This window comes from Coenobita brevimanus, chromosome 45 (genome assembly GCF_032717465.1).
Source record: "Coenobita brevimanus isolate Jiangsu-jjx chromosome 45, ASM3271746v2, whole genome shotgun sequence".
Lineage (NCBI taxonomy): Eukaryota > Metazoa > Arthropoda > Malacostraca > Decapoda > Coenobitidae > Coenobita > Coenobita brevimanus.
The window spans coordinates 30,921,717-30,936,541 of NC_136998.1; the positions used below are offsets into that span (position 1 = coordinate 30,921,717).

General features: G+C 44.6%; 1 protein-coding gene across 1 annotated transcript in view; it reads right to left on the reverse strand.

The window, feature by feature from the left end:
* gogo (thrombospondin-1 like protein golden goal) overlaps nucleotides 1-14,621 on the reverse strand; it is a 43,614-nt gene extending 28,993 nt beyond the window's left edge. The window contains exons 1-6 of the mRNA XM_080271358.1: nucleotides 14,470-14,621; nucleotides 13,417-13,539; nucleotides 12,426-12,486; nucleotides 10,491-11,312; nucleotides 9,341-9,516; nucleotides 8,637-8,803 (exon numbers count right to left, since the gene is read on the reverse strand). Coding sequence (XP_080127484.1) covers nucleotides 8,637-8,803; nucleotides 9,341-9,516; nucleotides 10,491-11,312; nucleotides 12,426-12,486; nucleotides 13,417-13,539; nucleotides 14,470-14,621 — 1,501 coding nt within the window. The remainder of the gene's footprint in view (nucleotides 1-8,636; nucleotides 8,804-9,340; nucleotides 9,517-10,490; nucleotides 11,313-12,425; nucleotides 12,487-13,416; nucleotides 13,540-14,469) is intronic.
* Between the last annotated feature and the right edge of the window lie 204 nt (nucleotides 14,622-14,825).

The window sequence follows — 14,825 nt, forward strand, 5'->3', positions numbered from 1 at the left end:
TATTTATTCACTTATTTATTTATATTTAGCAAGCACCACACTATCTTAATTCACCTCTCAAATATACACCCACACATCAGACTCCTCAGCTACTCCAAACCAAAACATTCCTTAACAAGACGTATCACACAGCACAAATCTTCACGGTAGTTAGACAGCAGCGATGTTAACGACAGGTAGTGAAGGTGACGTGAAGGAGAGCTATTACACACACACACACACACACATACAATTTCTCCCAGTCCTGTCATAACCCCAGCTGGCAATCTTCAAGGCTGCCCACGGCAACCTTGACATTATGGGTCTAAATCAAGAACACGTTTCATGCGTTTCTACTCAGTGTTAAAAGAATGGCTGTTAAGTTGATTCGAGGGAGTAAGAATGAATTTAAAAAGGTGTTATTATGCACAAGGGTTAACGTCTATATAAGTTATCTCTCTCTCTCTCTCTCTCTCTCTCTCTCTCTCTCTCTCTCTCTCTCTCTCTCTCTCACACACACACACACACACACACACACACACACACACACACACACACACACTCACACACACACACACACACACACACACACACACACACACACACACACGAAACACCTGGGTACAAAATGCTTTCCTATATAACATCCACCTTTCCTACAAAATTTCTCTTATGGAATGAAGAAATAAGTGGGAAGGGATACTTTCTCAGTCTAACTCAATTCTGAAATCCATTTTTACGTGAGCCCCCCCCCCCCCCCAAAAAAAAAAAAAAGTTTATATTTGAGAGCGTCGCGTGCTTAGTTTTTGCGCCTCAGAATAATAGTCTTGGCCACTTAGATATGATTATCGCTTCTAAATATACGTAAAAAGTCAAGGTTGTTTCTTTTGTCTTATTTTTACCCTTTGTATTACTTTCAGCTTTCTTCTCTCCCTCGCACTTCCTCTTATATTTTTTCCTTCATATCCTTTTTTCTCCTTCCACTTTCTTCCAATCTCTCTCTCTCTCTCTCTCTCTCTCTCTCTCTCTCTCTCTCTCTCGTCTATTGTCCTCTCCTCCACCTACTTCCCTACTTCCCTCTGCCTCCACGTCCTCTCTTCTCTTCCTCCCTCTGAATCTTTCCTTCATCCCTCCTTCCCTCCAATGTTTCCTTCCCTTCTCTCCCTTATCTTCCTCCCATCCTTTCTCCCTTCCTCCCCCTGACTAATTCTCCCTTCCATCCTTCTTCATTACTCTGAATTATACTTCCCTTCATTTTTTCACATCCTTCCTCCCTCCTCTCTTTCCTTCTCTCTCCTCACCATTTTCTCTCTCCTCTCTCTCTTTTCTTTCCCTCCAGGTTCTCTCTCCCCTTCTAAATCCTTCCTCCCCACTCCAGCATTTCCTCCCCTTCTACCCCTCACCTTCCTTTTTATCCTTCCCCCCCTTCATTAATTCGCCACACCATTCTTCTTAATTACTCTACTTGAATTTTCTCTCCCTACTCTCTCGCTCTCTCTCTCTCTCTCTCCTTCCCTTACCTTTCTACTTCATCTTTCTCCTTCCCTTCTCTTCCCTCCTTTCTCTCTTTTATCCACATTTCTCCCTCCCTCTTTCTCCCCCCTTTTATCTCCATTTTCTCTTCACTTCTATCTTTTTTTCTTCTCTCCTTCCCTTCCCTTTCTCCTCCCTCAGTTCTATCTAACTTCCTCCCTCCCCTCTTTTGTCTCCCTATTCCTCCTCTCTCTACCTTTCTTTCCTCTCCTTCCTTCACTCTTCCACCATTTCCTTCCTCCTCTATCTTTATACCTTTCTCGTCCTTCCTCTCTCTCTCTCTCTCTCTCTCTCTCTCTCTCTCCCTACTCCTCCTCTCTCTATCTTTCTTTTCCCTCTCCTCTCCTTCCTTCACTCTTCCATCATTTCCTTCCTTCTCTATCTTTATACCTTTCTCGTCCTTCCTCACTCTCTCTCTCTCCTCCGCCTCCTCCACCCCCCTTTTATAACCCCTCACTAAATTATTATTACCATGATGGCGTGCGAGGCCAGACATTCCACAGGTCTTAGTGTTTTTTCTTATTCTTCGTTCATACTAGAATAAAAAATGGAGGCAGGAAAAAGTAAGAAAAACAATTATCATTATTATTATTATTATTATTATTATTATTATTATTATTACTTAGGGATGGGATGCAGCTTTGACTATAATCTCTCTCTCTCTCTCTCTCTCTCTCTCTCGCAACCGGAGACACTAACAAGGTGGTTTGTCAGATGATGTATTATATCTCAGTCGATCACACGCACACACGAAAACATCTTCACACACACACACACACACACACACACACACACACACAAATATATATCAAAATTTCTCTATGTACGTATGTATGTATCTTTTTATTTATCTCTACCTCTATAATATACGCACATAAACACACAAATATACGCCCACAATACACTCATTCTCAGAAGCAATCATACACATGTACACACAGAAATACATTCCTAGAATCACACACACACACACACACACACACACACACACACACACACACACACACACACACACACACACACAATTCCCACCCCCTTACCTACCACTACCACCATTAGTCTTCACCACCACCACAATCACTACCACAATCACCACCAGGCTGCCATCTCTATCACAGCTTGTCTCCTCATCATCCTGTTATCTGCCACCACAACTACCACTACCACGTCACCACATCCACCACACCATCACACCACAACATCTTCATAGCTTGTCTCCTCACCGTCCTGTTATCTGCCACCACAACTACCACTACCACGTCACCACATCCACCACACCATCACACCACAACATCTTCATAACACCTACAACCAGCAAAATCACCACAAGCAAAATTACAAAACTACCACCACTACACCTGTATCTCAAACACTATCATCACAACCGCCATCACCACAGCTGCCGCCATCACATCCACCACCATCACAACCACCATATCACCACAACATGACTATCATCACAGCCACAACTACCAACACCACCATCATGCATCACTATAACCACCATATCGTCACAACCACGATATCATCATCACCACCACCACTACAACTACAACCAAAACCACCATCACCACCACCACCACAGCGACTCCTAAACTCTGCGGGAATATCATGCCATTTTTCACTTCGTCGACTTTTCAATCAACACTACATAATTCTTTCTCCGATCCTGTCTTTGGCTCTGTAGTATATATATCCCTTAGATGTTAATATATACTGCAAAATATAAGTATCGTGAAATAAGGGTAAACGAAAATAAACATGAAACTGTAAGAGGATAGGGGGAAAATAGGTGATGTGAAGGCACGAGAGAGAACAGAGGGAAGGATGAAGGGAATGAAGGAAATAAGGAAGGGCGGGACAGAGAGAGAAAAGAAGGAGTGGAAGAGAGGTAAGGAAAGGGTGGAAAAAGAGGAAAGGAGGGGAAGCAGAAGAGGAAGGAGAAGTTAGATTAAGGTGGAGAAGAAGGAAGGGAAGGAAGGAAGGACTGGGAAAAAATTGAGCAAGGAGGTAAGGTAGAAAAAAAAATAGGAATAAGAGAGGGGAGGAAAGAGACTGGAGTAGCAAAATGGCGGCCACAGACACCATAACCCAAATCTTCCACTAATCACTATTAAACCTTATTATACTCTCTCTCTCTCTCTCTCTCTCTCTCTCTCTCTCATTACTTCGCCTCCTCTTTTTTATCGTTCTTCATTCTTCCTCTCTGTTCCTCTCCCTTCCTCCTCTTCTTTGTCTTTAATTTGTTCTGTCTTCATTTACTCCTCCTCCTCCTCTCCTTTACTTCTTTATTTCGTGTCCTTTATCCTTATTTTGTCTTGTAATTCCTCAACATATTCTTTCTTCTCTCATCCTTTATTCATTCAATATAACTTTCTTTTTGTCGTTTTTTCTGCTTCCATACTTACTTCTTCCTGATATTCTTCTCTCTCTCTCTCTCGGTCCCTTCTCCTTCAGCTCGATCCTTCTCCTTCCCCCTCCCTACGTCTTTAACCAACTTTTATCCGCACTCTTTCTCCCTCCCTTACCATACCTTATCCTTCCCTTTCTCTCATCCCTCTTTCAGGTTTTTACTTCCCCCCTTCTCTCTCTCTCTCTCTCTCTCTCTCTCTCTCTCTCTCTTTCTCTCTCTCTCTGACTTTAATCCTTCCCTGGAGAACAAGGAGAGAAAGAAGTGTGCAAGGTAGGAACAATGGCGACCACTGTCAAGATCTGCCACACCCACACTTTCACTCACACCCACACCCTCACCCACACCCACACCCAACATCCACACCCTCACCCACACCCACATCCAACATCCACACCCTCACCCACAACCACACTCAACACCCAACCCACACCCATAAAACACTCACTCATACCCACATCCTCACAAACATTCAAACCCTCAGCCACACTCACACCCATACCCTCATCACATTCTTACCCTCACCCTACACCCACCCCCTCACCCAACACCCATACCCTCACCACATTCTTACCCTCACCCCGCACCCACACCTTCACCCAACACCCACATCTACACCCAGCACCCACACTACTCCTTGTCACACCCCTTTCACTGCTGGGACAATCAGAGAATGTGAAAGCAATGGACGAAGGACCTCCCATTTCCCTTCCCCAAACGCAAGTACTTTCCCTATAAATACTCACGCTGAAGTTACTATCGGAATGTCCTGTGTTTATTGGGATTCGTATTTTCTTCCTTCAATAGACGGTATTTTTTTTGCTCCAAGGACACATGATAAGGCGAAATGAAAATAGTTAATAAGTAGCTTCCATCTTGAACTGCAGCCACAAACCAGTCAACCTCCCTCCCTCCTTCCTTCCCACTCGACAAGGCTGGATGGAAATTAGTGTAGCTTTTCTCATTAGGGGCAAATTGTCCTATATTATTTTAAATTCATGATTCTTTGCCAGTGCGCTTCTCTCAGTTCAATAATAGTCTGACGATAGCTTTATTAAATCTGTAAACCTTTCGTCGAACAAAGGTCTGCCTCATCTGAGTAAAATTACAAGGCCAACTTAAAATACCAAGGTGGTGTTGTGTCCTGCGAGGGATTAATTGAGCTGATAACACCTTAAGACCTATCCTACACCAACACAACCACTAGCTTATCCTCCTAATGATTCCACTCTCAGCCTCTCACACCCCTCTCATCCCACCCTCCACTCTCCTCTCATCCACCCTCAACGCCCTCCTCTCATCCACTTCATCAAACTCTCCACCCTCCTTACCTCCACAATCCCACCTTCCTCCCTAAAACTCCAGCCCTTCCTCCCCTACCTCCACGTTCCTGTCTCCCTCTCTCCCTACCTCGCTTGTCTTTGTCCTACCTTCCCTACCTCCCTTGTCTCCCTCCTACCTCTCCTGTCTCCCTCCCTACCTTCCCTGTCTCCCTCCTTCCCTACCTACCTTGTCATCCTGCTACCTCTCTTGTCTCCCTCTATCCCTTATCTCCCTCCTACCTCCACACTCCTGTCCCCCCTCTCTACCGTCCCATCTTCCTCCCTCATCCACCCCCCTCCACCTCAATGACAATCAAATCCGTCTAATGACTCCACGGTCTTTCCTTCCTCTTCTCTCATCCACCTCTTTTCATCCTCACTTCCTTCTGTTCTCTCTCTCTCTCTCTCTCTCTCTCTCTCTCTCTCTCTCTCTCAAACTTTTCTCATTCCACCCCCTTCCCCTCCCCCACTGTAAACCACAGACCGCTCAGTAAGCCAAAACAGACCTTAGGATTACATGTCATTAGGCTGGTATTACACTCACTTGATGGTATGGGTGAACCTACCACTACTGCTATTACTACTACTACTGCTGCTGCTACTTCCACCATTACTACTACTACTACTGCGCTGCTGCTGCTAATACTACTACTACTACTATTACTACTGAATAATACAGGTTTGCTCGGATAGACAGACCGAGGTTACTCACCAACAACTACAAGTACCATCAATGTCTATAAAAATTTACCCAACCACTGCTACCAATATCACTGCCACAACCATCACCATCACTGACACCACTGCTACCCCACCCCACACCACCACCACCACCACAACTGCCACCACAATTACAACAACTACTACCACCATCACCACAGCCACAACGACTCCTACCAGTACCACCTACCACCACCACCACCACAACTACCACAACTATCACCATTACAAGCGAGATTAAGGTCACTTGGAACCTACAGGGGGAATTAGTGGGTCGGGGGAAGCATTGTAAAGAGGAGGAGGAGGAGGAGGAGAAGGAGGAGGAGGAGAAGGAGGAGGAGGAGGAGGAGGAGGAGGAGGAGGAGGAGGAGGAGGAAAGTCGACTGAAGAGAGATGGTGTCTAAAACAAAGATGAAAAGAAATTTGGAGAGAAAATAAAAAGAAGGAAGACATGACCAAAGACGCAGAAGAAAGGGACAGACGAAGAAAGGAGAGAGAGAGAGAGAGAGAGAGAGAGAGAGAGATGGGGAGGATGAAGGAAGAGGATGAAAGGGATTAAACACATAAAAGTGATGGAGGGACGCGAGGTGGGTAGAAAATGAGAGAGAGAGAGAGAGAGAGAGAGAGAGAGAGAGAGAGAGAGAGAGAGAGAGAGATCTACCTCCTCTACTAAAAAGCTACAACACTGATTTCATCACAAACTCTTGATAAAAGTAATATAAACTAAACCTCCCGGCATTTCTTTTTTCACAAGCGCTTCATATCATAAACAATAAAACAAAGGCAGGAGCCTAATGCTAATCGCCCGCCAAAATATGTTGCTGGCTAAGTTGCAAGCTAGCCAGAAATCAAAACTGCAGACGAAATATTTTGGCAACGGATACACACACACACACACACACACACAGGCACATACCGACAAAACTACATCGCCTCGCCTCGCATTGCTACAGGCAGATAAAACTGCGCAAAACTCTACGGAATTCAGTCACCGCGTTTCACAAAAAAAAGCCAATCCATTACAAAAAAAAAAATATTGTTGCTGGCATTCGGTCGTCTTTGAACAATCCTCACCAAATGCAACTGGTATCTGCACATCCACATACTTACACACACACACACACACACACACACACACACACACACACACACACATACACAAATAAAAGACATATATAACAACAGAGAAAATCTAAAACCCAGCCACAACCCCGCTTCAATTCGGCTCCACGTAACATCCCCATTACACAAAAATATTCCCGCGCCGATTTTAATTTCCTATGATCGTTAGGCTAGACGCACGAAATTAATGTCCCTTTCACTGGAACCATTAAAATTTCACGGCAATGTGTGTGTGTGTGTGTGTGTGTGTGTGTGTGTGTGTGTGTGTGTGTGTGTGTGTGTGTGTGTGAGAGAGAGAGAGAGAGAGAGAGAGAAAGCGTTGTGGGACTGCACGACAATTTCTCAGCTTATGTACGAGAGTTGGTAAACAAAGCGCCAATTCTCGCTCTCTCGACGCGTTGGTTTAATTACGTCACCGAAAGAAATCCAGGGACATTTTTATCTTTCCAGCGGTCTAAATGGCATACGCTTAAATTGCACACTCTTCCGAAATGAACAAAAATACAGAAAATGAATTGCGCGGGCGAGAGTAGGGACAGAAACGTACACGATAATTTCTCAGATAAAGTACAACACTTTGTACACAACACAGGCATTACCTACAAATCCATCAATCTCTTTCGTCTCTACACTTCCTGGGAAAGAATTGTGACATTTTCAAGGAAGAAACAAGCAAACAAAACGACAAAAAAAAAAAAAAATACGAAAACTGGTGAAAATTGCGAGCAAAGAATTGGTAAAAAGTTAGTGCGGTGTGTTAATTCAAGTGTGCATGTGGACTGCGTGTGTGTGAGTTGTCCGTCTGGTAGGCATGAACATAACCACGCACATCACTGCAACCTAAAACATTTATACACGAATATGGAGTTACTGGATACTTTAACAATACCACGTTCATGTTGCGGATGATTATGAGTTTTATTGGTCGGAGAAATAATAATCATAACTAGGGGATGGTGTGTGTGTGTGTGTGTGTGTGTGTGTGTGTGTGTGTGTGTGTGTATTCTTGTCACAACTTGAGAAGCGAGGTATTTCCCCATTTTACGTGTCAATTTTACGTCTTTACCATGTCACACTACTCGTTGTACATTAGCTGCCTTTTCGTTCCTTCTTTCTTTTTTTTCATTTGCCTCGGTTACAGTTAGTGTTTTGTAAGCAGACAGGCCCGGGATCGAACCTATCACTGATCAAATACCACCTCCATTTCACCATCATTCAGGCAGCACAGTGACTAGGCCTATGTCTGTGGGTGGATGTTCCTGGCACACCCCTACACTTTTCTTCTTCAGTTCGGTGACGTCTTTTACATTTTAGGTCTGTTTCTGTTAGGTTAATTTATCAAGAACACGAGAGAAGCCCTACAGCAGTGAAGGGTTTAGTATGGGTTGTATCTAACCCCTTCCTAAATGTCTTACACGTACCTAAGCTGAATAATCTTGCTGTAGGATGAATGTTAAATAAAAGTCGCGACTGTACTGAAGGAATAAAGGGACACTGAATCAACATGCTCCCTCAGCACATAAACTTAATAAAGCCAAGTCAGTACTCACTCAATGGCTCATAGTAGGGTACGCAGCGACGTCTGACATGTGACACTGCCCCTGACGCTGCCGTGTTGGTGTAGATGAAGCAGTACTCGGTGGCCTCACGGGAGAACACGGAACACGGGAAGGCGGCGGACTTATGGGGCTTTACCACTAGCTGTTCTGATATGTACCTGGAAAGAGAAGTTTTAGTGAAGACTGAATATGTATACCGAAGGCTAGATACATATACCTGATATTGCTGAGTAACTGATGTCTGTCTGGCTAAGCAGAACCATCAACCACAGGCAAGCAGCCAACTGTGCAGGGCCGTCCCATGCAGTGAACCGATGTTCCTTTGTGGCAGACAGCGCCTCGCCACAGCGAGACGTGGTGAAGAGTGTGGAGGTTTGATTCCACGACGAACGCCGCATCTAAGCCTCTCAACCCATTTAACGGGGGCACCACAGCAGGCTCTACGTAACCCTGTTATCTGGTTATATGGTTACCACCCAGCATTTTAAACAGTTTCCTGGGTCACAGGACGGCATTAGACATATCACTTATGTGGGGCGGAATGAAGTGGAAAGAGGAGTATAAAAAGGGACAGGATAATGAAGGTTGGATACATGTTTCATTCTCTCTCTACCGCTGATTGTACTCTCTCTCTCTCTCTCTCTCTCTCTCTCTCTCTCTCACACACACACACACACACACACACACAAACTCACTGTTCATGTATAGGTGGGTTGGCAGAGGTGACGTTGGCCCTGACCCTGGCATACACACGCACACGGTCCCTGCTTCCCACGCACACAGGGTAGGTCACGTGCACACCCAGGGCTACACGGCACGGCTGCAGGCTGGCCGCTCGTACATGCAGGGTGAACTCCTCGCTCCACACCACCTACACGTGTCAAGGGGGAGGGGGAAATGAAAAGTGGATTATGTTAGTGTTCAATGCACGTGAATGGTTGTGATTCTCAATGGTACGTGAAAAATGTAATAATGAAAAGAACGTTAAAGAGCTAATTGTTAAATATTACGTGATTATTAATGATATATGCTGACAAACTATACACGTTAATGGTACATGAATATTATCGAAAAAAAAATTGACGAGGGTTTTAATGGATGTGAGATTATGATTCTAACTGGTACGTGAATATACTGGAAAATCTTGACATGATTTTCACATGCACGTCAAAAGCACGTGGATGTTACGGGAACCTGCCGACGTGACTTTTAGTGCACGTGAAAATGAAATAATATATATGGTATGACATTTTTTTTTTTTTTAAGGGAAGTTTCAATGTCATAATTTTAAAGAGTGGCTAGAAAAATCTTATTATTAAATACATGTGCCGGGATTCTAAAATAACTGGTTAATATTAATGTAAACTACCTAATCCTCCCACCTGCATCTTCCACTCTCCCACCATCTAACCCTCCCACCTACCCACCGCACAGTCCTACCTATCTATCTTCCTCCCACCAACTTTAATATACTTTATCCAAACCACTATCGAACCAACGTAATCCACTTCAATCACCACCTAACTCACCTGAATTTCTATCTAATCCACCTGCCATCCACATATTCCTCCACTGAAACCAATCTAATTCTCCCACCTAAATTTCCATCTAATTCACGTGTTTCCATCCGCTCACCTAATCTCTTGACCTAACCCACTTAACCCACCTAATCTCCATCTAGCCCACCAACCCTATTTTCATCTCCTACACCAACACCAATTCCTTCAACTAGTAAGCCTCCTGTCCTTACCTAAACGTCCATCCAACTGCTTTAGATACCCAATTAATATCCACATAACAGACTCAAATTTCCACCAAACCCACCTAAATCGTCACCTAACTCACCTGGAATCTAGCTTCGGCCACGACAGGAGCAGAGGGGGCGTCAGTGACCACCCTAACACTGTATTCCCCCTCAGGACCCAGCACCTGGCAGGGGAACGTCACCTGGAGGCCTGCGCATGCGTACAGGGGCCGCGTCAGGTTGATCCGGCCCATCTCCACCCACGTACTGTTGTGGTGGCTGGCGTTGCTGCTGATGGGGTTGTAGTTGTGGAGGCTGGGGTTATGTTTCATTTCCAGGGGACGGCATTTGACCAGCTTCCCGCTCTGTTGTGACTGTGAGGAACGGCGATTTCTTATGTCTGTGATACTACCGATTGCTTCATTTTCTTCCAGTTCCCTATTTTCGCCAGCGTCTTCGTTTTCTTCCAGTTCCCTGTTTTCGTCGACTTCTTTGCCTTCCTCCAGTTCTTTGATTTCTTCCACTTCTACATTTTCATTGATTTCCTTGTTTTCTTCCAATTCTCTGTTTTCGTATTCCTCGTTCTCTTCCAGCCCGCTGTTTTCGTCGACCTTCTGGTTTTCTGGGACATCATGGCTTTGCTCGAGTTCTAGGGTTTCGTCAACTCCAAGTCTTCCAACGAATTCCTGGCTTTCCTCGACTTCCTTGCCTTTTGTGAGTTCTGTGTTTTCGTTGACGTCTTTGGTTTCTTTGACTTCTTGGCTTTCCTTGACTTCCTTGGTTTCTTGAGAGTCCTTGTTTACACCGACATTCTTTTCTATGAGTTCTTGCCTTTCGCCAATTGGTTTGCCCCCCTCAAGTTCTTGGCTTTTGTTGGTTATTTTCTTTTCGTCTTCGTTGACATCTGTGCTCTCTCTGACTTCCTGGTTTTCCATGATTCCTTTGACTTCTTTATTTTCTCTCCGTTCGTTGACTTCTTTGTTTTCACTGACTTCTATGCTCTCTCTGACAACTTGACTTGCGCCGACGTCTGTACTCTCTTTCAGTTCTTTACTTTCCTCGATTCCTTTGACCTCTGTACTTTCTTTTTTTTCTGTGACATCTTTGCTTTCCTTCCTTTCTCCGAATACACTACTTTCGTCGACTTCCTGGATTTCTTTGGCGGTTGTACTCTCCTTGACTTCTATGCTTTCCTCTACTTCCTCGCTTTCTCTGCCTTCTCCCCCGTCTTTTCTCCGATGGTTAGCTCTGTTGTCAGCGTGGCTAATGTGAGAGAATCCTGGCTGCTGCCCTGGCCTGGTAATGTTGTCTCTGTTTGCATGATTTTCCTCGGGGTTTGTCCTGTTTTTATCGCGGGTTTTTGTTGTGGAGTATTTGGGGGTTTCGGTCAGTTGTTGAGTGTCGGTATTTTCTTTCGTTTTGGCTCCGTTTTTTCGTTTTTCACTTAAATTTATGCCATTATTTTTCAATTTTCCTGTTAAAGTATTTTCTTCTCTGGTTTTCTCCCTGTTTCTTACTTTCAATTTTGTTTTTGTTTCCTGTTTTTTCTTGCGTTCTTCCTTGTTCGATTTTTTCTTCCCATCCGCCTTTCTTCTTTCCTCTGACTTTTTTCTCTCCTTCACCTCTTTACTTTTCTTCATATTCTTCTTACTCCCTTTTCTACCTCTTTCCACTGCCTCCTTCTTTACTTCTCTTCTCTCCCAATCCCCACTTCCCTCCAAACGTTCACTTTCCTCCACATTCCTCCCCTCAGTCTCTCCTCTCTCCACCTCTCCCCTCCACAACCAATACATCTCATACGCATCCAGTCCGCCTCTCCTTCTCCTCCTCCTCCTTTTTCTCCACATCCTTAGCACCTTTTTATTCCTCCTCCTCCTCTTCCTCATGACTCCTGCCCCTCTCCTTCCCCCTCTTCCATCAAGGTGTGACCAAGGGGGGGAGTTGTTGTGGAAGCGCGGGACGGTGGTAGTTGTGGTAGTGGAGGTAGTTGTGGTAGTGGTGGTAGAGGTCCCTCCCACTGGTACTCCTAAATATACCAAGACTACGGAGGTGTTGAATTTGATCCTCGTTTTGGTGTCACACATGGACCGAGTGAAGCTGTCGGTGGATGAAAAATATATTAGTGGTATTCACAGCTGTGGATATGGCTTTAGAAATGGATAGACAGCTCGAAGGATGAGAGATAGAAGTGTTCAGAGTGCCATGGAGGCTGACACTGTGGGAAAATTGAAATGATACTCAAGGATAGGTTATGTGGAGAGAATGAAGAGAATGTGGCAGAGCGCCTGTGAGGAAAAATGAAACACTCTGAGGTGGACTGGTCATGTGGAGTGAATGGAGGGTAAGCGACTGACTAAGAGTTTATGAGGGTGAGGTGTAGAGGTTAACGTTGTCATAAAATACAAAGAATCACTCTAAGGTGGTTCGGTCATGTGAAGCGAATGGAGAGTGAGAATATAAGAAAGTGTGTAAGAGTGAGGTGGAGAGGATGATGTTCCTGTATGATATAAAGACTCACCCTACGGAGATATGGCTATGTGGAATCTATCACCTCACACCACATACTACTGTCGTTATCTCCCTTACTGCCAGTCTCACTTCTATCTATGCTCTTCTGTGGTTACTAGTATCTCTTACTACTATGATCTCCCTTCTCCCGACGATCGTAATTCTATTCCTATCTATTCCTCCTCTATTCTGACTCGCATCTATACCTTCTGTAATACATCACCCCCCCCCCTTTTTTTTTTCGGTCTCACAGCTCCCTTATTTTCCTACATCCTTATTTATGGATTTTTATTTCAGTGTTCTGAACTGCTGAAAGAAAAAATGTTATACCCACAAAATTACACTGTTGTTACTGTGAAGATAATACAGTTGCATCCTCACAATAAACACATATTCAGTATACTTACCTGTCTAAACACATATTCAGTATACTTACCTGCCTATCTCGTTCATCATTTCGTCCCCCCCAGTCCTATATATATTCCTGTCTATCTCTACACTGGTATCCACCCCTTTTACCTGAGGTGTATGGTGGCTGGTGAGCTGTATGTTTCAAGACGTGAGGGTGTATCCAGGATAAGGGGGGGCCACGACACGTTCACCACCTCACTCTCAGCCACCACCGTCTCACCACGCTCCAGTCTGCAACATAAGCAATAACTATGACAAGTGGTAGCGTAGTGCATAGAGTGACTGCTTCCTACTGATGCACTGTTACTGTGTGTCAGTTACTTGCAGCTGAACAGAACGGTGTCCACCCCAGTAAAATACGGGGTAGTCATTAAACTGTTATACCCTGGCGTACCGAGGGCGGCTATTTCATCATTTTAAATTCACCATTCCTACATATTTTTTTCGCGTCACAGAGCTTACAGTAAAGCTTTTAGGGGAGTAGGTTTGGCCTTGCTTTGGTAACAGTCAATGTTTGTGGACGAACAACACCTTCCCGGGATCAAACCTGGTGTTGCAGAAATTAATGACCTACAAAATACATGACTAAGTAAGATATACGCAATCCTAGGCAATGGAGGTGAGGGATCTGGAGGGCTTATCCCGCTAACTTGGAATGGTCGATATTGGGGCTTTGTAAGATTTGGCTCCGCAGCAATTCTAGTTGTTGAAACAATATGGGGGATACTATTCAGCAGGCCTGGCGTGGCTCGTCAATTATTTTACAGAGGTCTGAAATTTCGCTTGATAACGGGTCTGGCTGAATACCATCTCCAGTCTTTACCCACTGCCCCAACACAGCTCTAAGAATAATGAGGCGTCCTTGAACTCCTTCATATACCCACGCCTTAAGAAGGTACAGGGATTATATGTGTGTCCAAAGGCAAGGTTTAAAGCAACCTGAAAACCGACTTATAAATTACAAGGCAACTGTAAACATATTCGAATTTATAACGTCAATACATTTTCTAAACTAAAGAAATCATAGAAGTAAAAAATAAAGAATATTTTGATGAAATGCATATTAGTGCAGTAGCATGTTTTACCAATGACATGAGAGGCTGCACGGAAATAACAGGACTGTAGGCTCAACGCACACATTCAGTTTATACAGCCGCGTACCTTATTACGTGTGGGCCAGCCTGCACTACCACACCACAGGGCACCACGTACATCTTCTCTACCTCCTGCCCTTCCCGCCTCCTGCCCCGCTCCTCCCGCACCAGGAATGTCCACAGCGGGAACACCATGTGGGGGGCGTAGATGGACAGCATGAGGGGGTCCGGGTGGGAGGTGTTGGAGTGGGTGGAGATGTTGGGGTGGGTGGAGGTGGTGGGGTGATCGTAGTCAAACTCTCCCTCTCCCGTACTGCTGTTTGGGAGGGAGGGATGAGATAGTTACCATAGTAGTAGTAGTAGTAGTAGTAGAACTAGTAGTAGAAGTAGTAGTAGTAGTAGTAGTAGTAGTAGCAGCAGCAG